Below are 22,804 nucleotides of genomic sequence, written 5' to 3' on the forward strand. Positions count from 1 at the left end.
TTTGTTTATCACTCAATGTTCTGAGCCGTTTGGTTGTTTTTCTTTGTCGTCTTCCTCTAAGACATCATTAGAACGTCAGGCCATTATAGTCTTATTGTTCTCTCGCGTTCTCTTTCCCATCTTTACTGACATAATCCGTGTCAAATTCTAAATATTATATCAGATTTTTAGACTAACGAATCCCACACATAAATAAAAATGTTTTTTTTGGTCAAATTTTGGTCAAAACAGAAAACAGAAATACAGCTTTAATCTAACACAGCTTAGTTATATTTGTCAGATTGTAGCTAATCAATATATTGTCTTCTCACATGAAATGGGGACCAAAACCAAAAAAGGAATAGAAAGCTCAGCTTGTTCCCTGAGATTATTCCCATGAATCACTGACCGTGAGGTGACCTGCTCCTTTGACAGCGCTCCATTCAAAGTTTGTTGGATTGTTAAACTAATGACCAACGATCCTCATTGTCTACGTTCCGGTGATCTAATCTGCGTTCGCCGTAACTGTGAATGCATATCCAAGATGTTCAGCAATCGGCGATGACTGTGAGGAGGTGGGAGACATGTTGGTCTCACTTGATTTAACCTCTAAACCTTATGGCCCTTCAAAAGTCTGGAACACTTTTGAAACTGAATCATTTCATATCAAAACCAGATGACGTCTCAGTTGTCAAACAGAAGTTTTGGTGGTTTTTCTTTCTTGTTTCAATGAAGCTGGAAACAAAGCCATGCTCCAGTATTCCTAATGAAACCCAAATGTAGGGTACATGTTAAATAATCAGTAATTTGATGCTGTATTTCTTCTCAGTGCTGCAGCCAAAATAATTAATTCTGAAGTGGCTGCCGTGTCCAGCTGCAGATCCCTGTGTATGTGTACAATAGACTTAAACATACGGATTTATTTAGTCAGATTGTGTAGATTAACAGTTGATTACACGTTGCGTCCCCGCGGACGAGTGTCCCCCCGAAAAATAAAACCCGTCTCTTATAAGCTGTCGACGGCAAGAGATGCAGCAGTGGCTTGTCAACAGGAAACAGGCTGATCTGGAGAGAGTTGCCTTTTATGGACTTACTGACATTAACGACATGCTCAAGTAACCTGAGGAGGACGAGGGCCCTAACTTCCAGTTGGGGTGGAGCTGATTAAATGCAACACAGTCCTATTATTTCCATTATGGTGCTGTTACAGTAGATAGGCTTGTACTGTCTGTTGTCGCTCCTCTTTGTAGATTACAGAGGCCTTTGCTCTTCCAGCAGCTCTTACTGCGAAACACGATTAGGTTTAGGTACGACAAATGTCTCACTGGGTCTCCAAAATGGCGGAGCTACATACCCATTATCACTGTGAGTGATGCTCCAGAGGGACAACATGATTAATGCTAGGTCTCACTTTTAAAAGAGATTTTAATCTCAGGGATCCTTCCTAGTAAAATACTACTAAAAATGATGGTGTGTGGTTTCAGAAGTGAATTCTACTGCTAACAAAATTGTTATTAATGTGTTTTTATCATAATTTTTCCTCGACATGGGAATCCTAATTTAGAAAATTGACATTGTGTGCTATTGAAGAAGACCTTAAATGATCTCTTAGAGACGTTATAATTAGTGCTGTGCAAAAGGTTAACGCACGTTAACGCACGACACGTTTCCAATGGCGACTGACCAGAAAAAGACGCGAATGACGTCATGTTTTTACGTGCCGCGACACCGGAGTCCAGGCACCGTTTGCCAGTTAGCTCCGTTAGCTGCATTAGCTCCTTTTAGCGCCGGTTAGCGCGCCTACAGTGGAACTGGAGCGGTCTGTTTATTAAACCAAAAGAGCAGCGCTACAAATATCCAGCGTACCTGTGTACTGTGTATGTGTGCCTCTGTTTCTAAAGTTTAGCATTACTTTAGAGACTCATTTTAACAATTGGGAGTCACGTAAACATGAAGTCACGCGCGTCGTCGTGGAAACGCGCCATTGCGTTAACACGCGTTAGCGTTGACGCGGTTAAACGCGTTGGCGCGTTAACGTTTGACAGCACTAGTTATAATTCAAGTGAGAAGCAGGCTTAATTTTCCCGAGTCGCCCCCTGGTGGCTAACTGCTTTTTCTGTCCTACTTCCTGGGCTTCCAAGTGTGCGTCCGTTTTTATATTCAGTCCAATGTGGACTGGATTTCGCAAAGAGGCTGGTAGGCAATTATCTAGTAAACCTCTTAAACTTTCGTTCCCAAATTGAACTTAAATCTTAACTTAAGTTCAAGATTTTAGTGCAGGTCCGGCACTATTTACACTTGACCTTTATTAAGTGGAGATAATTGTTAAATAAAAATGAAAGAATATCATGCGATCGCTTTGGCTCTGTTTGACACGAGCAGTTCATTTATCAGGTTTTTGACAAGCCTGACGTTTAAATTGACAGTTATGACACAGGAACGTCATTGTCTTGATTTTCTTGATATGTTACTCATGTTTCTTTCTCAGCGAGACTTTGTAACAGCTACGTAGACTGACTGACCGGTAAGTGTCCACTGAGCCAGAACACACACACACACACACACCCTGAGTGACAAGTACATAGTTGAGGGCAAGTAGATTTTTCTATGTTTCACTGGCTCACTGATGCAACGTCCCACTGGGATTGGTCTGGATATTCCAGTTCATGTATTTCCCAGTGGAAGAGGAGATGAGAGGAAAAGTCAAAGAAAGAGTCAATGTTCTGCTTTCTTATTTTGGTAAAAAGCTGCCTGCTATTATTTAGGCTTTCAAATTTAACCTTTTAACACTGACCGTATCGCTGGCAACACGTTTGCACAAGCTCACCTTTGCATTACTGTACTGTTACGTGGCAGTTTGCGCTATCAGAAAAATTCCAACAGTTTCTGAAAGCTGAGAAGTTGCACGTCCCAGCCAGCCAAATGTGGTTATTGCGGTAATTTTACTTGTGCTGTCGCAGGAAACTGGAGAATCAGCGTCTTTGTCGCCAGAGAGGAGAGAGTGGGAAGAACACCTGTACATCACACATTGTGAGACAGAATAAATGTTACCGTAAATATGTTTTATACTGTTCAAATTTCAAATTTAACACTCAAAATCTGTTGTCCGTGTACAACTGCAGTGTTAAATTGTTAAAACAGTATTTTAGCATGGAGTAAATTGTAAATACCTGCCAGATATTGGATGTTCTTCTGGAAAAATGGCCAAAAGCACTTAGTTACAGTATATTTTCATGTCCTTTTATGATTAAAATAAGCAACAACAACAAAAAAAAGTCCAGGCGGACATTTTGAGGGTTAGGTGTTAAAGGGTTAATAGTTCTTACTGTATATTTTGTCTTTATTTGGCAGTGTATGCTATTTTTAATGTCATTCAGACATTACAGCACAATTGAGGCAGGATTAACATGGATTATATATCATGAAATATGTATATACTGTATATATAAAAAAAAAACCAATAAGGTTCTTATCAGTGCATGAAAGAAAACAGAGGACACACGTTCAGAGAGCAGGTGGTAAAGACGTATGATGCGGAGCTTTTTTTGGTGAAGCGCTGCAGTGGAGAGAACCGCAGAAAGCAAGCACATGAATAAAAAAAAAAATTAAAGAGGTGAAAAAAAAAAACACACACACCCCGTGATGACGTGATGAAAGAAGTGTGCAGAGGAAGGGAGGAAGAGGGGGGGGGGGGGGTCGGTGGTGGGTGTATGTGCGTCAGAGCTGGAGCCAATGAAGTCAGAGATGGGGCAGGCTCAAGCAGGAGATGCTGTTACTGCCACTCACAGCACCCGCCTGGGCCTCATGTCCTCCACGTCAAAGAGCTGGCACAAATTATGCCTGCCTGAGTGTTTGTGTCACACACACACACACACACGCACAGTGCAATGTACTTTATGTGCATTACACACACATATACCAAAGCAGTCAATGGTATTTAAATGAGCTTGCCAGCAGACGTGTATTTTATTCCCCTCAAGGTAAAAAAGAAAAAAAGAAAAAATGTGCCTCTGAATTCACACGTCCAACAAAAATACAGACATTAAGACAGCGTTCTTTGTACCGTGCGTAATCTGGCATAAAGCTGAGAGTATCAGACAATGCACTGCAAATAAAGCACAATATTATATCATATTATATTATATTATATCACAAGAGAATTAAATGATATTTCTGAGGTTGGGGCGCTGAAATATTTAAATATAAACCGATGATTTCCCTTACGCACGCGTTCATTTCTTCACACATGGATGCCGTGTTTCCGTTGGCACCACATGTGTGACCCAGATTATCACATCCATAATTCTAGAGGATGATTACGGTGATGAGCATGTGGTCAGAGGTCTGTTGAGGGGCGGGGGGGGGGGGGGCGTGAGGGTGAGGGTGAGGCAGAAAACAAAACAAACTCTGCCCATTTCGCTTTTGCTGACGTCACTCAGGCGTGTAAAACGCTCCACTGTGCAATCTTGAAAATAAACAGGCAAAACAGGGACGTCTTCACGTGTGTGCATGTGACGACGTCGGGAGCTGAACTCACGTGTATAAAAAAAAAACACACACACACACAGCTACAAATATGAAATTAAAAAAAGGGAAATTGTGTTTTTGTTCGGAAATTATTTTTTTAATAACGTGTGGACGATGATTCATTATCCGTTTATTTATTTTTTTATTCTTCTGACGCTGCTACAAAAGGGTTCTGCTAGCAGGAGCCACATGATATTGGTGATGACGCAAGCAGGAGACATGAGCCATGACCTCATCAGCGTCTCGTCAAACCATCACTGCTGCTCTCCACCGCACACACACACACACACACACACACAAAACAACGATGAGTTACTACTAAAGGCAAACACCGTCCTTCGGCGACCACTTTGCTTGTTAAACACAATGTCTGAGCTGACGTGCTCGTCGCAAAGTCCTGGTCAAACAGTGACCTTTTAACCACCAAACATCATCAACTCATCCGTACTTATACGGCCAAGTCTCCATCTTTGTTTATTTATTCCATGAAAATGTGAAGAAAAATTGCCCCACTAGTGGTTTGAAAATCTGAATTCCCCTGGGAGCATATTACAGGAAAATAGTTAGATTTCACAATCAATTCAAAACATAGTATAAACAAAATAATAATTACAGAATGAGTCAGTATTCTGTAAGAAAAACCCACAACAGTTATTAGTCATTTGAGGCAGTTACAGGAAAAACCAACACACAGCATAGATAAGAAACCATAAAACCTGTAGTATAAAAGAGAAACACTGATTTGACTGAGTTTATGGATTAAACCCATACTGTAGGACAAATATTAGTTTGTGATTGTAATTTCAGAACTTTTATAAACAGCTGAGAAGACAAATTCAAAGTCAGAGCATTTAAGTCCATGAAAATAGCGGGTGGAATTAAGTTGTTAAATGAATGGACGAGGGAAGTGTAATAAACACATTTAAACATGTATATATAAATAAGATACTGAGATTGCAATATAAGTTAATTTAACAAATGTATAATTGGCACAACCCCATTTATGTCTGCATTAAAAAAAGATAAATAATAAAATGCTGTGGTAACAGAAAGTGACCGGTTTGAGAAATTCAGGCTCGATTTGATTGAGGAGCAATGAATCAGATTGTTTTTCATTAAAGACGAAACGCTGCGAGATAGAGAGAATTAGAGAAAGGCAAAGAGACCGTGAGCTCCATATTGAGCTTAAAGGATTTGGGGAGTGGCCTGGCATCAGCTATAGCTGGCCGCCTGCAGTCCTCATCAGAAACTAAACAAAGTCCCGATGAATCATAGGTGAGAAATATGGGCGCTGACGTACAGGCCCTGTCACTAACTCTGCACAGCAGACATCACACCGGGCCAAGACGGCCAAGCAGCCAGATGTCAGGTCTGCCTGTTTACTGATAACACATGGACACAATCGATTCATGAACTACACTCGCACACACACACACACGCGCACACACACACTGAAAGTGTGAAATGAATAACCTTGGCTTGGTGAAACAACAAGGACTTCACTTTAACTGGGGGGAAAAAGTACATGGAATTCTTTGATTTTTCTGCCTTGTGTAAATTCACACAAATGTAAAAGAGCGTGATATAAATCTACATTTCGAGGAAATGATGATGGTGATACTTAAAAAAAAAAAAGAGAAAAAAAAGTCCAGAGTCAATGGTTGTCCACACCGTGGTGAATTTCCCTGCTTTTCATACTAATACTTTAGCCCCACCTAGTGGTCAGAGGCACATCTGCGTGACGATGAAAAATCAAGAGAGCAAAGGTCAACATTTGGTACAAATATTTAAGATTATTTTTTTTAAAGGAAATCAGGGATTTTTTTGACTTAAAGAAAACCTTTGTGTGCACTTTTGTGACCTGCAGTATATTAACAATATAATTATACGTTTTGATGTTTTGTTTTTAAAATGTGTTCGTTTTTTTTAGCTAGTATTTGCTAGTATTTATTGGTTTTAATTTTTTTGTAAATGCTTAATTTTTATTGTGTCTCAAATACAACCTTTGAAAATTTGTTTTATAAATACACAATTCAGTTTCAGTTAGCTATTGGGTTTTTGTTTATATTTCAGTTAATGAAAATGTTTGTTTTTTTAAACTTTAGTTGTCGTTACTTTGTTAGTTTTCGTTAATTATAATAACCTATAATATAGACATAACCAGCCATTTCAAAAAGATAGTTCTCCGATAGTGAAATAGTTAGTTAAATTGCTGTCTTGTGTGACTGCACTCATGTTATTTGAATTATAATGTGGAAAATATCGGTTGTATGAAGATGAATGAACCACCTCTGTAGTTTCCCCACAGCCCCAGCCCTTTGTCTCTCGTCTTCGTCACAGTTCTTTTTATCAGCAGAAGCAAAAAAAAAAAGTAAAGGTCTGTATTTATGTGGCGCTTTTCTAGTTGTGATGACCACTCAAAGCTGCAACCATTCACTCATATGCTCATACACCACATTTACTCTACGTGCAGTGCTTTTTCTAGATAAACAAAGAAGAACAACATCATCTCCAGACAAACTCTAGACACAAGACCTTTAAAAACAAGTAAAAGTAGAAAAAAGATGGTTCTCCTTCAACAATTCCTCTTCACCAAGAATAAACTATATAAAATAAAATAACCTACCAGTACATTTTGATATCAAGCTTGGTGTCTATGGTATCTTTTGTGACGGGAGAGAGAGAGCCGGACATTTGAAGGTTGGTGGTTTGGTTGGTGGCAGCCTGTGTGGTTGAAGGACCCAGGAGTGGCCTGGTGTAATCGACAGTTCCAGGCTGCAGACGCCAAGAGCCAAGACAAAAAAGCGCTTTGTGGTCCTGATATGAATCTCAATGCCTCTGTTTCTACACCTCCTCTGCTGGCCTCAGCGCGGATATCTGAGCGAACAAAAACCATCTCCATGAGAAAATCACAGAGGCAAACGGTGAATAGAGCTCGGCGACAGTAGCAGCGCGATATAGCGACACTTTGGAATAGGGATGGGACCATACCACTTTGTGTTTGTGTTATGATACAGATACCGATATCAAAAACTTGAGCATCCGCCGATATCCGATATTATTCCGATACAGTCATTTTAGACCGTTAATGAGTTATTTCGAAGACATAATTCTCCAACTGTGTAACACATATTGTTCTCCCAAAAAGAAGAAATAAACTGCCCAAACATGACTCAGCTAAAATGGTTTGGTGTGCATCGTGAAGCATGTGATATATAGGCTTTTCGGATTGTATCGGATTCTACATTTTAATCTGACCAGTACCGGACCGATACGATACTGCCGATACTCTAGAAAGCCTTCGTTTGCTAATATCAATATTTGAGGAAGGACAAATTGTACCAAATTTTTGATCCACCCCTAATGCTAAGCAGCAGTAAAATAAAAATAAAAAAATCTCTTCAGACTTTGTCATTCCACAGGAAAATGAGTGACTAACCATTTGCCAAAGATTTGGTTTGCATTTCATGTAAAATTCAGCAACATCTGCTCTGAAACACTGGGGGTGCGGGTGTCTGCTGGAGGAGCCGAACACACACAGACACACACACACACACACATTTCAGTCACTCTTTATGTGTTCGTACCAAATATAAACGTACACACTCCAGTATCAAACCTCCTGTTCAACACACACGTAGGTAAATTACATGTTTATCATTTTAGCCACAGATCAACAACATCTCTCTCTCCCTCATCATCTACCAGTGTTACCTGCTGCTTTTCTCTCTGTTCATCATCTGTATTTTATTTCCTCATCTTTGGCAATTTCAAATAAAGTGGCAGAGAAATTGCTGTGTGTTTTTGCACTTGTATCTGGTTAAATAAAAAAAATAAAAATAAAAAGATAATTTCATTTAGTGAGCAAACCAGTAGTGTAGGACCAGGTGCAGTTACTCTAAACCACTGATAAAGCGCATCATTACTGCATTTTAGCAGGAGTTACGCTGACTATGGATTTAGTGAATCATAGAGCCAATATTTTTGACACATTTAAAATCCATAACAGAAGGTGTTTTCAGTCTTTACTCCATCATTCTTTACTCCGACGTTGCAATTTTCCCACATGCTTTCAGCCACTATTTTCTAAAATTGAGAAGTACAGAATCTCGCATTTGCTTCACACACACACACAGACACACACACACACACACACACACACACACCCAATTGTATTGTGACAGCAAACAGAGGAGTCATGAGATGGTCTGTCCTGTTTCTCCCATTCACACGAGAACGAGTTCAGGAGAATGTGCAAATGTTTTGTATCCTTTTGGCTTTTTAAACCACACTCCACATTTGGGGAGCCCTAAAATTTTATTTTTGGAAAAAACGCAGAGTCCCAGAGTGAAAAAAATCTCAAAACAACCAATACACTACTTTAGGAAAACAATGATGTCATGGCTCCATCTCTGACTTGTGTTGCCCCGTCTCTCTATCTCATTCGATATCTTTGTTGTCTTCTTCCCTTTTCTTGTGTTTGGAGATTGTTTGGTCTATTCGCTTTATGTTCACTTTGATTTTCTTTCCTTAGTCTCCCTGGTTTGGTTCATCCCGTCTCTGTAACAATATACTTGTTTGAACAAAACTTTATGTGAATGATTTATGTGCATGCTCCACGTCTCCTCCTCCTACTACAGCATTTAGAGCTGTTTTGTGGGATTTTGTGTCAAGACATTTCTTGAATCGATGCTGTGTTTACCGAAAACAAAACAGTTCTATGTGGATAAGGTCTAAATGACTGCCTCACTTTGTTAAGTTTCAGCTTTATTATCCGATGAGAATAACCAGTTATAATCAGTTATATTTCCTTTCTGTACTACAGTATAGTGAGCCTGTATCAAAGCATGCGAAGGCTTTCAGTGGGTGTGTGTGTACCCCCCCAAGTGTTCACATATGCCAGACACAGTTGGAGAAGGAAGCGCACGACTCTCCTTCCACGTTAGCCAAGGGAAAGTCTCATTTGAACGCGGCCCAAAAAGGTTTTGGAGCCAAACACTGTGATGCAAACAGGTCACATCTTCAGTTCAAACAAGCCGGGAGAAGTCATAATATTTACTAAAGCCTGCACTGCATGTACAGTATGTTACATATCTAACCGTGGAGAACAACGCAATTGTATTTGTCCAGTTTTAAGATATCCCACTGTAATGAATAACTACAGAATAATTGCTTTTCAGGATAATCCACAGCTAAAATAATGCGGGGGTGTGTGGATTGGCGGTAATCGCAAAGACATTATTACCCTTATGAAAAGACGTGTCATTAAATTTCCAAAGACGAAAACTGTCAAATGCTTTGAGCACAACACATTCTATCAACCTCTAACTGTGACGGGTGAAGGTGGCGATCTCGCCGATGGATATCTCAAAACCCGGGCAAGTAAAAGCATAACCACCAGCATTTGTTGGAAATTACTCGAGGAAAGTGTGAGGAAATAATCTTGAAGCTACTGTATCATGTGGCGGAAAAGAAGAGTAAACTCAACACAATTCAGAGGTATGATGAATGTCTACACATTTTAACATGAACTTCTATCACCACCAATTTCAGCCAAACGTCCAACCGCATGCAGATGATACATGCATCAGTTACATCAGTTGTGATGTAAAAATACATTAAAAAAAACATTAGTCCGACTAAAGCTAGAGCTAGTCTTAAGCCCCATTTATACTCCTGCGTAAAGTGCTCTGCGTAGGCTACGCAGAGTCCTCTGCGTCGACGCAGAACCTGTCGAAGAGCCTCTGCGTCGTCTCCGGGTGCACGGAATATTTAAGTGTCCGTCACTCCGTCAAGGGACAACGGAGACGGCAAGAGCTGCGATTGGTCCTCAGGACAGGCCGAGCGAAGCTGCTCTGTGCCGGCTAACAGTGAGCACCGAGCGTCCACAGAAGGCGGAGCTAAACACCGCCGACTTCGTCGCTGCCGAACTATAAATACGTCATATCTTAACACACACAGTTTAGACTCTAAATGGCCAATTTCCCGCCTCAAATTATCTTAAAACTGCGTTCCGGGACAGAGAAAAGTGACAAACGGCCGCTGTTCAACAACAACAGTCTTTCTCCCTCGGACGCCATTGCTCACTGTAGCCAAAAGCACAACAACCTTGTGCAGCGACCCCTACTGATCGGGCGGGAAATTGCAGCGCCTATCCGTCACCACGACGCAGAAGTATAAAGGCTCTGGTGGTCTACGTGGTGACGCAGACGGATAACGCATTACGCAGTCGGAGAAGTATAATGTGGCCTTTAGTCCGACTAACGATTCATAGTCTGATTATTCTTGCATGTATACACTTAGTCAGACTGGAGTCAGACTTGTCATTCTGTGTATACACTGAAATTTTCTCCCCAGTCTTAGACCCAGAAGTAGAAGGAGACGACGTATAAACTGCAATACCGTTAGCGAAAGAGAAGACACACTTTTTGGACTGACAACAATGAACCACAACCCGATCCATCTAACCGTTTGCTGTTTGTTTTTCTGTGACTTAAAGACCAACAGCAAACTGATTCAATACGCACTAGCTTGAAGAGCGAGACAGTGCCACCTATGGAGGCGGAGTAAGCCGTACCATGGTCACTAAATTAGACTTTCTCCTCAGGATGTATACTCGGACTTGACAAGTTGTCCGATTGCCTGTCTTAGTCGGACTATGGCCTTAGCTCGATTAAACAGTACATGTTAACGCAGTGAATGAAGAGTGCAGTCCACGAATGTCTCCACAGACATGAAAACAAAACACTGCTATACACATGTGGAGCTGTGAACTCATTTGTCAAGGGTTTGAATGTGGCGGACATTTGCTTATATTTAAAATATATGCCCCTCAGCTTTAAGATTAAATTACAAATGATATGTGAAACTAGTCGCTATAAATATATATATATAAAAATAAAGCTTAATGATTATGAACTTAAATAATGGGAAGCAAAGAAGCCTCACATGAGCCTCACCCTCATGTAAGCTGTTTCCATTGCTACGGCACAATTCCTGCAAGCTGGAACGACTCTCTGCTCGGAGGCAATGTTGTTCTTGGCCTTGAAATTACAACTCCTGTCATGTGTTTGCCAGCATAATAGCAGCTCCGTTACCGATTGAGGTATTTCAAAAGCTGTCTCTTGAAAAAAGAGGAATGCTTGAGTTTCAAACAAAGGGACGAGCCGAGCCTACGCAACCAGGGACGCAGTCGACGAAACCAAACCCAGCTGGGCTCACGTAAATCATCAATATGCAAACAATGGGTTTACATCACAGATGGAGATAGGTTACAAGAGATCCCAGGGGGCTGAAAGTATAACATTCCTAAGAACAGTACAGGCGTTTGTTTACACTGGCTTTTGTTTACCGTTCATCCTGCAGCACGTTGGTATTTTATGAATACATTCACACGACATTTACATTTTCAGATTAAAACAATCTACAAACTATTTACACGTGAGAAATAACCTTTACTCTTTAATGAGCAGGATGACAAGATGAAACTAAAGCTGCAAAGAAAACATTCGATGGTTGAGTCGTAGCCAGTAAGAAGCATTTAGGAAGAGGAAGCAGGTCACCTGACATCAGACTAATGTGTTCCAACAGAAATACAAATTAGTAACTGGGAGTGACGGCGACCTCCAGGTTGACCACGTTACGGATGAGGGAAAAAAAACATGGCTGCAAATGTATCCATTGTAAGCCATTGTTAGCAATACCAGTCAAGAACAAAGCGGTGTTTTACACACAAAACAGCATAGCAACTTTCTCTAGCTGTCGCGACGTCTTTAGACACACCGCCCCTGGAAATCTGGCAGGACACCCACGGTGCTTACAACTTTCTTCTTTACTTGCTCGACTGTACGATCGTAGCCGGCCTCCTGCATCCGCTGTTGCATTTTTACGTAGACCATCTTGTTCCTGGATGACTCCAGCTTCTTCTGGATCTCGTCCTCCGACCAGATACTGATCAGGCACTTGGTCAGGCACTACAGCGTCCAGCGCCCTCCTTCACTGCCGCCATTTTTTTTATTTGGACCAAAAGTCCCACGGTATATGCCAATTAGCATGCGGTATATGCTAATCGTCTACACCCTAACCTCCCGCTGTCACGAGCCCGACGCGTTCTCTTTATACGCACTTTGAAGTTGTCGGGAGAAAATTTGAAGACATCGGAAATTCTCTTTACATGGGGTTCCCGCTGTTGCGAAAGACGTAATTTAAAGTGGGCCTACGACAGAAGTGCAATTAACGGTAAAAGTTGCAGTGTTTTTAGTTACGGAATCCCATGTCGAGGTATGCGAGTCTGCTCCGACTTTCCAAGTTGGAAATTCTGACTTCCAACTACAACTGGAATGCCCCATAAAGAACAGCCAACTGCGCTTTCAAACTTCTCCGCTGACAAGGTTTCAAAACAGTGGTAGTATGGAGAGCTGACATATCGTGTTTTTAAACTAGAATGAAATAGTGTGAATTATACAGTACCTCTACGTGTTTGATGTAAATGGGGCTGGACCTGTAAATACAGTGTGTTACACAGCACGTGGTCTTGTTTTGTCACAAAATTGCTGTATCGTGATATTATTGGTATCGTGGTATAAGTGTTTTGTATCGTGAGGTTACCTGTGATTCTCGCCCCTACTTTACATGCAGTTTGACAGTTTTGTGACACAATACTGCACGAAATGCAGTCAGACACAATGTGTATCGCTAACAGAATCTATTATTGTATCATGGAGCATGTGTTGTGTATCATATCATAAAGTACCCTGAGCTTGTGAATCTCCTCAATACCAGAGCATGAACGGTGGAAGTTTTACTGACTGTGGACTTCTGTAATGACTTGAACATGTGGAAAGTGAATCACACAACTAAAAAAAAAAGAGATGCAGGAAGACGACAAGGATAGGCTCAACATAAAGCAACTTAAAAAAACTGTTGTGTGTCACTTTGAGCAATGACAGCCACATCAACAACGAGCCAAGCTCTGGTGTTTGATGCTGGTGCCACACACTTCCTCTGCAAGCAGAAAGTCAAACCTTATGTCACACAAATGCAACTCCACTGAGAGCTGACCAGAGATTATACAAAGTAATCCACAGCAACACACAAGATCTTCTCAAGGGATACAAAAATATATATATATTTATTTTAGAGTTGACCACATGGCAACATGGTCTTGACATTGGTTTGTTACTCTGTCAAACAGCTGTAGTCCTGAGCATGTGGTCTATGTGCCTCTCACTTTGTATTCAAACTGCTCATGAAGGCAGGAAGGTAAAATAAGTCACCACACAGACTCTGCAGAGAATATCACATGCCTGCACTCTCACAGTTGAACTTACTCTTACCTTGTTCGCCGCATCCTGGAGGCACAGATTCCTCAAAGCCCTGATCGTCAGGACTTTTCCGTTTCTTCGACATTTGCTGCTCCCTGTTCGAATGATGGTGATCCTCGCCGCTGAATCGATATCCGCTGATAACTTGAAACGCCTTCAACCAGCGGGATACACAACAGTCTGTGGGGAAGCGAGAAGAAAGACGCGATTAAATCTCAGTCCTATTCATTCAGTTTGTTTCTTTAAAGAAAAAAAAAAAAAAAAAAAAAAAGAATGTCATCTTTTCCAGCATGCCGTGTGCGCAAAGTTACCATGTGGTGGCCAGCCGAGCATCTGGAGACGCGGCGAGACATGGGAGCTGGAGCCGGCCGGCTCCTGATTCCCGCCGTAATCGGTCAGGATGCGTCACCGCGGACAGTCCGGGGCTTATTTCTCTTTTGACAAATGAGAAATATTTGCAGCTGAAGTGATTTGGCGATCACGTGCGCCGCGGATTATGCGCGCAGCCAGCTTAGATGGAAATTACGCACTAGAGGGGGCAACTTGTTGATCCACGTCTGTGGGTCTCGTCGTCACTCCACGGGGATGTTTTGTTTTGTGTGTGTAGGGGGGGGGGGGGAAATAAGTCAATTTAATAATTAAACGTTTCAATTTTTTTCTTCTTCCCTAGTGGAGTCAGCGACGTCACACTACAAGTCTAATCAGGCGCGTATGACGCACAGTCGACACAAAGGGAAGTCTTGGATATCTTGAAAAGTAGGCTATAGGCCAATGCACACGGAGATTATTAGGACGTGGTCTGCGTGTGTGCGTCCCCGCTCGCCAGAAAACGCTCCGGCGGGGAAAACATCTGCGAAGGAAGAAGACGAAGAAGGTCAGAGTAACAAAAAATAAAAAGTGGAGACAGCGCACTACACTACACTACAGGTGTGACGTGTGAGGGGTATAGCGCGGCACACAATACCTGCTCCTTCACAACACCATCGGTCCAGCGACGGGGAGAAAACACTCTCTCTTGTTCGCCTTTGACACTTCCTGCGCAAAACCGCCCGATCCAAGTGCCTGAGTGACACGAGAGGAACATACGCGCATTGTGTTTCTGTGAGGACCAGACAGACTCTTGGAGGAGCAGGTTTGCTTTCACTCCGGTGTGTGTGCGCGCGCGCGTGTGTGTGTGTGTGTGTGTGTGTGTGTGTGTGTGTGTGTGTGTGTGTGTGTGTGTGCGTGTGTGGTGGCAGCCACTGCACGGCAATTTGAGATTAAGCTGTGAATAAATGCAGCAGGACACTCGTGCCAGTGTTCGCGCGTAATACAGAAGCAGTGACGCCACCACAGGGTCGAGCCCTTGCACATTTTTGCTTGATGGTTAATCAGCAGTATAATTAGTGAGTTTTTTTTTTTTTAATTCGAACTTGTACTTTCACACATTCATGTTCCCTTACATAACATTAGTATTAGGTGTTATATATATTTCCTAGGGGGGGGGGGGTCACATTCCTTTCATTACATTTGGTTTGGATTTCCAGCAGCTTTACTGTTTTATGTGTCATTTATTGACTTAATAGCTTTAGCGCAAAAAAAGATAAAGAAAAGAAAGAGCTGGAATATGTCTCTCTTTCCTCTCGTGTCATCCATGCGCACATCCGCAGCAGCTTTGTTTTTTTTTATAAAGAAAAAAAATCTACAGTCGCATTCAAGCCACTGACGCTGGTATTTCGTGGTATTTTCTGAAGGCAAACACGCCTCCCCCCCCTTCTCCCTCCTCCTCCTCCTCTCTGGCTCACGGGCTCACGGACTCCCCCCTCCTCCTCCTCCTCCTCCTCCCCCCCATCGCTCATTCACTGCAGCCACTGACGTCAAGACATGCTTGCGTCAATGCTCCCTGCTTTGACAGAGATCTTTTTTTTCTTTTTTCTTTTTTTCAGGATCATAATGGGATTATTAGGCTTTGGAGACACCCAGCCTCCGTGGCTTTTTGTGTATTTTTTTCTTCTCCTTCTTTTAATATAATGCATGTCCCATTGTTCTTTAAATATTGTTTATTATTATAATAATAACAAGGAGGAGACACGAGGCATAAAAATTGTCTTTTTAAAGCCACAGCGTCTGCTGCATGAATGAATACCTTTCCACTATTTGATGGATGCCTTTTCCCCCCTTTGCCTTGTGATGTTACATTTGTAATATGTTGTGCATCAAAACTATAGAGATGAATATGTGTCACATGACAGGTAATCCATTTTGTGTTGATTTATTTGTGTTTTACTCCTCACTGCTCTCTGTACACATGCAGACTAACATGGTGCCACACACTGGGGTTGGGTTAATAGTGAGACGCTCGGACGGAGACACAAGTGAATCATTAAGTTGTATATTTGATTTGGCGTATTATTAAACAGGTCTGTTCCTTCCTGTCAGTCTGTGGCTGCTGGGTTGTATAAGGAGGAGGAAGTGGTGATGTCCTTTTTTTACATTGACCTTGATCTTCCATGCTGAATGGGTTCTCTGACGGGCCTCACTTCACTTACAACAGAATACACTTTTTTGTTTCACACCACCTTAATATTTAAAGGTGCATTATGTAATAAATCTAAAGCAACTGGCCATTAAATCCTCCTAATATGTTACAGAGACTCAGGAATAATGTTCATATAACAAACTGAACTCACCAACAACAACAGTACAGCCAAAATATTTGCATTAAAAAATTTTTTTTTGCAAACTGCAAATCATGTTTATGTTTTGAAATCATGTTTTGGCATGTGGCGCCACCTACCGCCGTCTACCAATCATTGCAGTCAGTAGAGTGTCAGCTGCCGAGCAACCACGGGTTGCCAGTTAGGTCAGAAAATGAAACCTAGAAGACCTTGGTATTTTGAATTTGAATGTAGTAACCATTTTTGGCCACATTCTAACATATGGCACCTTTAAACATAAACTATACCTGTTACAAAAAGTCACTTCTCCTCGTGTGTTGAAAAAGAGTTGTTTAGAAATCCAATCAATGACCAAATGTACATCTTATCTATGAAACTATTATAAAATTCCTACTTTGCTCATTATCCTGTGGCACCATTTAAAACAGGGGTGTCAAACATAAGGCCCGTGGGCCAGACTCGGCCCAACATAGGGTCCAATCCGGGACCTGCGGGATGAATTTGGGAGAATTTACATCATACAATCACTTCATAATGTAATGAAATGCTAGATTGTTCAGTTTCACATACCTGTGACCAAATGCTTGGTGCCTTTGTAGATCCACTGTAGATCTGTAAGTTGTAATGCACATCTATAAATGGTAGAATTAGATATAATATTGTTCAAATTGCACATATTTTTCGCAAGAAATGTCAGGTTATTTCTAATATAATATATTTTGTAAAAAGATACCTTTTCAACTTGAAGGTCAGATGTGCTGATGTGAGACATAACCCCACGTTGCTTCGGGCGCCTGTTTTTCCGGCAGCGTCTGAACGGGTAAGAAAGGCGAGTGATAGAAAAATGATGTGCTGGATGAAAGAGTGAGTAAATGGGTGTGAGTACCATTTTGATATTATACCATTTGCTATTATTTAACTGGTCCAGCTCACTTCAGGTCAAATTGCGCTGTATGTGGCCCCTGAACTAAAAATTACTTTGACACCCCTGGTTGAAGATGATACGAAGACACTGGTTTGATGAACTTAACATAGTAATTACATCCGTTTTACAGATATTTGTTTAAATAACATAGTCTTAACAGCCTGGATTGTTAATGTGATGATGGTGCAAAAGGAAAAATTAGCGGTCACTCACCATTTACTGCAGAATATGAAATTGAATTTGGCCCCTTTCCATCTGTCCATAAAGCAACATGGTGGGCTTCATGGAGTCCAAAAGATGGCAACCTCATGTCAACATGTTCTGATATGAAAGCAGCTGAATTATATGTAAATTAAATACATACATATATAGATATATACATATAAATACACTTAAGCAAGTTATTTTACGTCATCCAGTGACTACTCTAAAGGTTAAAATACGTAACCTACATAAATGTAAGGTTGATTGACTGGCACATTTCTCCAGGGAGTTGTAGAAACAACACAGCTGTTCACTAGTCTAAACCAAGATTGTACACAGTATTCCTTTTGTGTATTACATCTTGTTTACTACAAATATCTCCACGTTGTACACTGCACATGATACAGTTATGTCAAAAAATGCTCGTGAATTAGAAGCCCTTAGGGGCAGCAAAGAGGGTTATTCCTTTGCAGTAGAAATAGGAATGATGTATTATAACAAGGTACCATTTTAGAATAAAACAGATTAAATAAAATATTGTTCTTACAGTAAAAAGCAATTATTTCTGGTTCCATATAACACAACAAAAAAAAACATGCTGTTGTGCATCCTAAGGTCATTTTCATGTCACGCTTGCCATCACGCATTTTCTCACCTAATTGTCAAAATGCATGTCTTGGCTTGCAGTGACAGAAAGGTGCTAAAGAGCTTTTTACATACTTTAGATAGACAATTTGTCAAAGATGCTTTGAAAAGATGATGGAATTAAGGGGATGTAAAATTTAAAAATATCAGACACTATCAGATACTAGATTGTCCTGGGGTGGAACATGTGTTTGTGAAAACATTCTCTATTCAGCTTTGAATATCTTACTTAACTTAAACACAAGGAAACCCATTATAAGAAGCCACACATGGGAGATGATCATGTGAGACCAATATCCTTAGGGGGGGAAAAAACTAACTGCCCACATGTCAGGGACATGTGAATTGGCACAGGTCAAGAGGGTTAAAGTTGAGGGTGCTTATAAGTGAGGCTTCTCACTGTGGCATCCGCACAAAGTCTATACAGTCCGTCCCTCAGATGTACGCAGATGCAATTCCTCACCTATGTGTGCAAAACGCTCAGTCTCTGCTGCTCTATGCTCTCAAACAGTGAGCCGGATGAGGATGAGTTAGTCCTCACTTTTACAGCATATCTAAAAAGTGACGTCACTGACTTGACTCTGCCAAAATGAAGTTTCTTTAAATTTCACAGCCATATATGAAAGATTTCATTTCCTAATGTTATATTTCCAGCTCATTTTTCCACAAACGGGTATAGAAATAGGGAATGTTTTTTCTCCGTATGCCTAACATTCACAGCAGGCTGTACACTAAGGGGTGAAAGTTCCTAATCACATGTTTTAGAGGTTATTTGCTATGTGAGATATATCTTTTGTGGATGGTTTACATTCAGCAATTTAACAAAACTGGTGCTGATTTCTGCATTACATGTGGCATTTTAGTATAAAATCATTTGGGCCACTATCACAGAGAGCACTCGAATCTGTCCTTTTCTGAATTACTTTGTCAGTCTTTTTAAATGACCATAAAAAATATTGTCATGAACAATGTACAACAGGAAGTGAGGCACAAGCACCGGAGTGACCTCAACATACATTTTTCTTTTAATGGCAAAAAGTGTCCCCCGAGGTACAAAAGCTTAATCTATTTACACATAAATCCCCTCGGTACATTTTCATTTACAATATTAACACGTTAACTTTTCTGCTGTACAATTTGATGTGGGAAATCTCATGGACTCTCGTGCTTAATATAAGCAGGGTGCACATGGTTCCCGGTCACAGACATTAACTTATACATTATCTACCGTTTGATGAAAAGAAAAATCAACAAAAATAGACATTTTACTTCATAAAACACTGCATAAACCAGTACAGGAACTCATATTCTCTGTCGTACTGTTTCCACACCAACTTCAAAGTGACCAAAGAGAAGATTGTAGAGGACTTTGACTAATTTAAGCTCTTTGAAAACAACTTGGAGCAGTCCTTCGCTCATGAAGGTTGATTTAAAACCTTTAATCAGAGTGAGGGAGGTGTAACAGGAGTCCAGGCTGAGGGCAGTCGCCCGTGTGGAGACGTGTCGTACTGAGCTGCGTCGTGCACCTCTGTGCCTGTGCCGTTATCATACATGGGGGAACCAGAGGAGGGCAGTGTGACAGAGTGAGACAGCCCAGGGTAGTGGCTGTTGGACCCGCGGAGGAACTGGGAGCTCAGGCTGTTGTTTATCCCACCGTTCTGAGACACGGTAGTCAAGGGCGAGTTACTCACAGACCACAGGCTGGTGTACTGACTGTATACAGAGAGATGGACAGAAAACATATTACTCACTCACTCTGGGGGATGTTTTAGAGGTGCGACACTGGCAACAGTTCAACTTGTACCTATGTGTTACATGTCTGACAAACACAGATTTTGTTTTTTTTGCAACAAATAAAAAAAAAGTAGCATTATACAAACCTAGAGTTGGTACCAGAGGTGGAATTATGGGCCATGGGCATCATACTGGAATGTGTTGGCATCTGCAGACTGGACCAGTTATCATGGCTTGTAATCATTGATAGACAAGCTGAGGAGTTATCGGTGTAACCAGCTACAAACAGAAACAGATACACACAGGTCAGTGATAGTTGCACATATATTTTGTCCAATTTTGTCCAATTTTCTCAGTATGATTCAGGATTTGTGCCATATGACAGTTAAATGTGTGGATCTTCTGCTTGTACATTCCTCGTCTGAAACTCAGCCATTTACAGCTCTGTGGCTACAACTCACACAAAAGCCAGAGGAATGCAAAAACATTCCTCACATGGCAGCGTTTGCGTTTCTTGTTAATAGCTATAATAGAGAGGAAGTGGTGGTGCAATTCCTGGACGTATGGAGGTAAGAAGTTGGAAGTGAGACACTCACTGGGCGAGTTGGTCCGGTGGGCATATGGGCTGGCGTAAGGGGCAGAGCGGTGGTTCCTCAGGGTGGAGTAGCGTTCGCAGCCGTGGGACGGTGAAAGAGAGATGGGACTCCCGTACTGACCATGAGGACTGGCAGGAGGGCAGAAGGAACCTGTGCCAGGAATAAACCAGCCACCCACTGGCTCCACAAAAAGAGACACAGACTTTAGGAGATAATATGATTTTACATTTAGAAATCTGGACAAAATATAAATAAATACTGACATTGGGAGTAGTTTGATTGTTGGTTTTCAGTGGCATCTTCTCTGAAGTCTTTGCTATCACTTCTGGCAAAAAATAGACATCATTAATTGCCTGGATATTGTTGGACTGAACATTTTCAAATCTCCTTTTTTTGTGTGAAACAAAACTTCACATGAATTCTTACCTCTCCTTTGCATCCAGGAAGGCCTTGGCAAAAGGATTATACTTGATTTTAAGAGCAGTTATCTAAAAACAAAATGAACAAAGGACAGAAAGTGACTTTTGTGTTTGATGAACCAGATCGTGCGCAAATTACGCACACCATTTACGCACACGACAAAAAAAGTTATTTTTGATGTACTTTTTAGAATAAAATGTTATTTCCACACGTTATTTACCTCTTCGTTTTGATATGCTGTCACCGCAATGAACTGTGTCTCTGGGAAAGAGTGGCTGGTGATCATCCTCCTCGGGCCTCCGACGCGCACTATGTGGATGCGTGGCTCGTACTTGTGTAAGGAATTTAACATGATCTGCAAACACAGAATAAACCAGAGTTACACGTTTTCATTTTATACTTTATTTTGAAAATAAAACACCAAAGAATGAGATTTCTTACCTGCCCTCCTCCGTTGAGTTTATTGGTGAGTTTGACTTTACTGAAGGAGACAGGAGATTTCATCCAGTGCGCTCCGAAGTTGGGGGAATCCGGGTGGATGTACACACAGCTGGGAGTTTGGGGTTCGGGTTTTCCTCCCGGGACCCACTCCCCGTTCACATATTTCCACCTGTGGTTGTCTGCGGATGCAAAGTCCAGCAGAAAAGAATACATGGCGTTCGGATCCAATCCGGACACGTTCACTTTCAGCACGGGGAACATGCGCCTTGATGAGAAGTAAAAAAAGAAAATGATTAAAATACATAAACGCATTTATTAGTTGTGATAATACGATACTTTACGCACAGTCGAACGATACTTGACGCTCAGTTTAACTATACTTTACGCACAGTTCAACGATTTTACGCACAGTTCAGCTCACCTGCCATTCTTGGTCACTATCATTTCATTTGTAAGATCCTTAAATTTTTGCCAAAGCTCGTTTTCATCCAGAGACACCTTCAGCTCCCTCTCCGTGGGGTCGCCCTTCTCGCTGCCGGCTTGCAGCTCACTCTCCACCGCACTGAGGAGGTGATCCACCCGGTAAAGGCTGGCCTTCCCTGCGCACTCACTCGCGCCTGTGGCCATTCTGTTACAGGACTTGTGGTTTGAAGTAAAAGAAAAATAAATCTATCCCCGAAGTTCCTTTCTTTCTTGATTCTCCACAAAGACAAACTTCAGCTCAGGACACTGAGGGACACAAACACCTCCCAAATATATAGTGAGAAGAGGAGCTGCATCTCAGGATGGGTGTTTGGAGCAGAGATGGTTGGCTCATCTCCTCTTTGATCTTTGCGGCCTCTGCACTGATTGGCTGTGAGCGGCCATATCACTGAGGTACACAGGATGACAGCGGTTTTGAATAAAGCACTTTAGCCTATTTTATTACATCAACCTGTAAATATTGACACTTAGATCAAAGCCACACCTGCAGAAATGACACCACTGTAGTCTGACTGTCCGCGGTTGGTCTTCAGCTCCACAAAAGCTCAGATGTGTTTGTCATTTAAGTTTCAGCGCTGCGTTTTTTCTTTTGCCACTGAGCTCCACTGTAGTCCAAAAAAAACCACATTAATAATAACACATCTGGGCGACAGGGACCGGTGTTTAAGATGGAAATGGATACAGATGTTTATCGTGAGTCTGCTGCAAATAATCTCTGTTTAAAAAACAAAACAAACAACCTTCACTTTCAAACTGTTAAAGGACATTACTTAACTGGATTAAAGCATTTTATATATAAAGTTACATTATATTTATTGAATCTATGTCAGATATTTAAGGGAAAGTTAGTGGTTTTATTGTATTATGTTA

At 41.3% G+C, this 22,804-nt stretch overlaps 2 protein-coding genes across 2 annotated transcripts in view; both read right to left on the reverse strand.

Annotated features, from left to right (window-relative positions):
* The window catches only part of pde10a (phosphodiesterase 10A), a gene marked incomplete at both ends in the record, with an annotated part of 59,521 nt that extends 45,607 nt beyond the window's left edge, over window positions 1–13,914 (reverse strand). The window contains one exon of the mRNA XM_083897786.1: window positions 13,842–13,914. Within this exon, the coding sequence (XP_083753912.1) occupies window positions 13,842–13,914 (73 nt within the window). The remainder of the gene's footprint in view (window positions 1–13,841) is intronic.
* A 5,788-nt stretch (window positions 13,915–19,702) lies between these two features.
* tbxtb (T-box transcription factor Tb) lies at window positions 19,703–22,078 on the reverse strand (the record flags this gene model as incomplete). Its single annotated transcript, XM_083897949.1, has 8 exons — window positions 19,703–19,973; window positions 20,141–20,273; window positions 20,591–20,767; window positions 20,854–20,915; window positions 21,017–21,078; window positions 21,231–21,365; window positions 21,452–21,716; window positions 21,873–22,078. 8 exons carry the CDS (start codon window positions 22,076–22,078, stop codon window positions 19,703–19,705), a joined length of 1,311 nt encoding a protein of 436 aa, XP_083754075.1.
* Between the last annotated feature and the right edge of the window lie 726 nt (window positions 22,079–22,804).

This window comes from Microchirus variegatus (assembly GCF_963457635.1).
Source record: "Microchirus variegatus genome assembly, chromosome: 11".
Classification (NCBI taxonomy): domain Eukaryota; kingdom Metazoa; phylum Chordata; class Actinopteri; order Pleuronectiformes; family Soleidae; genus Microchirus; species Microchirus variegatus.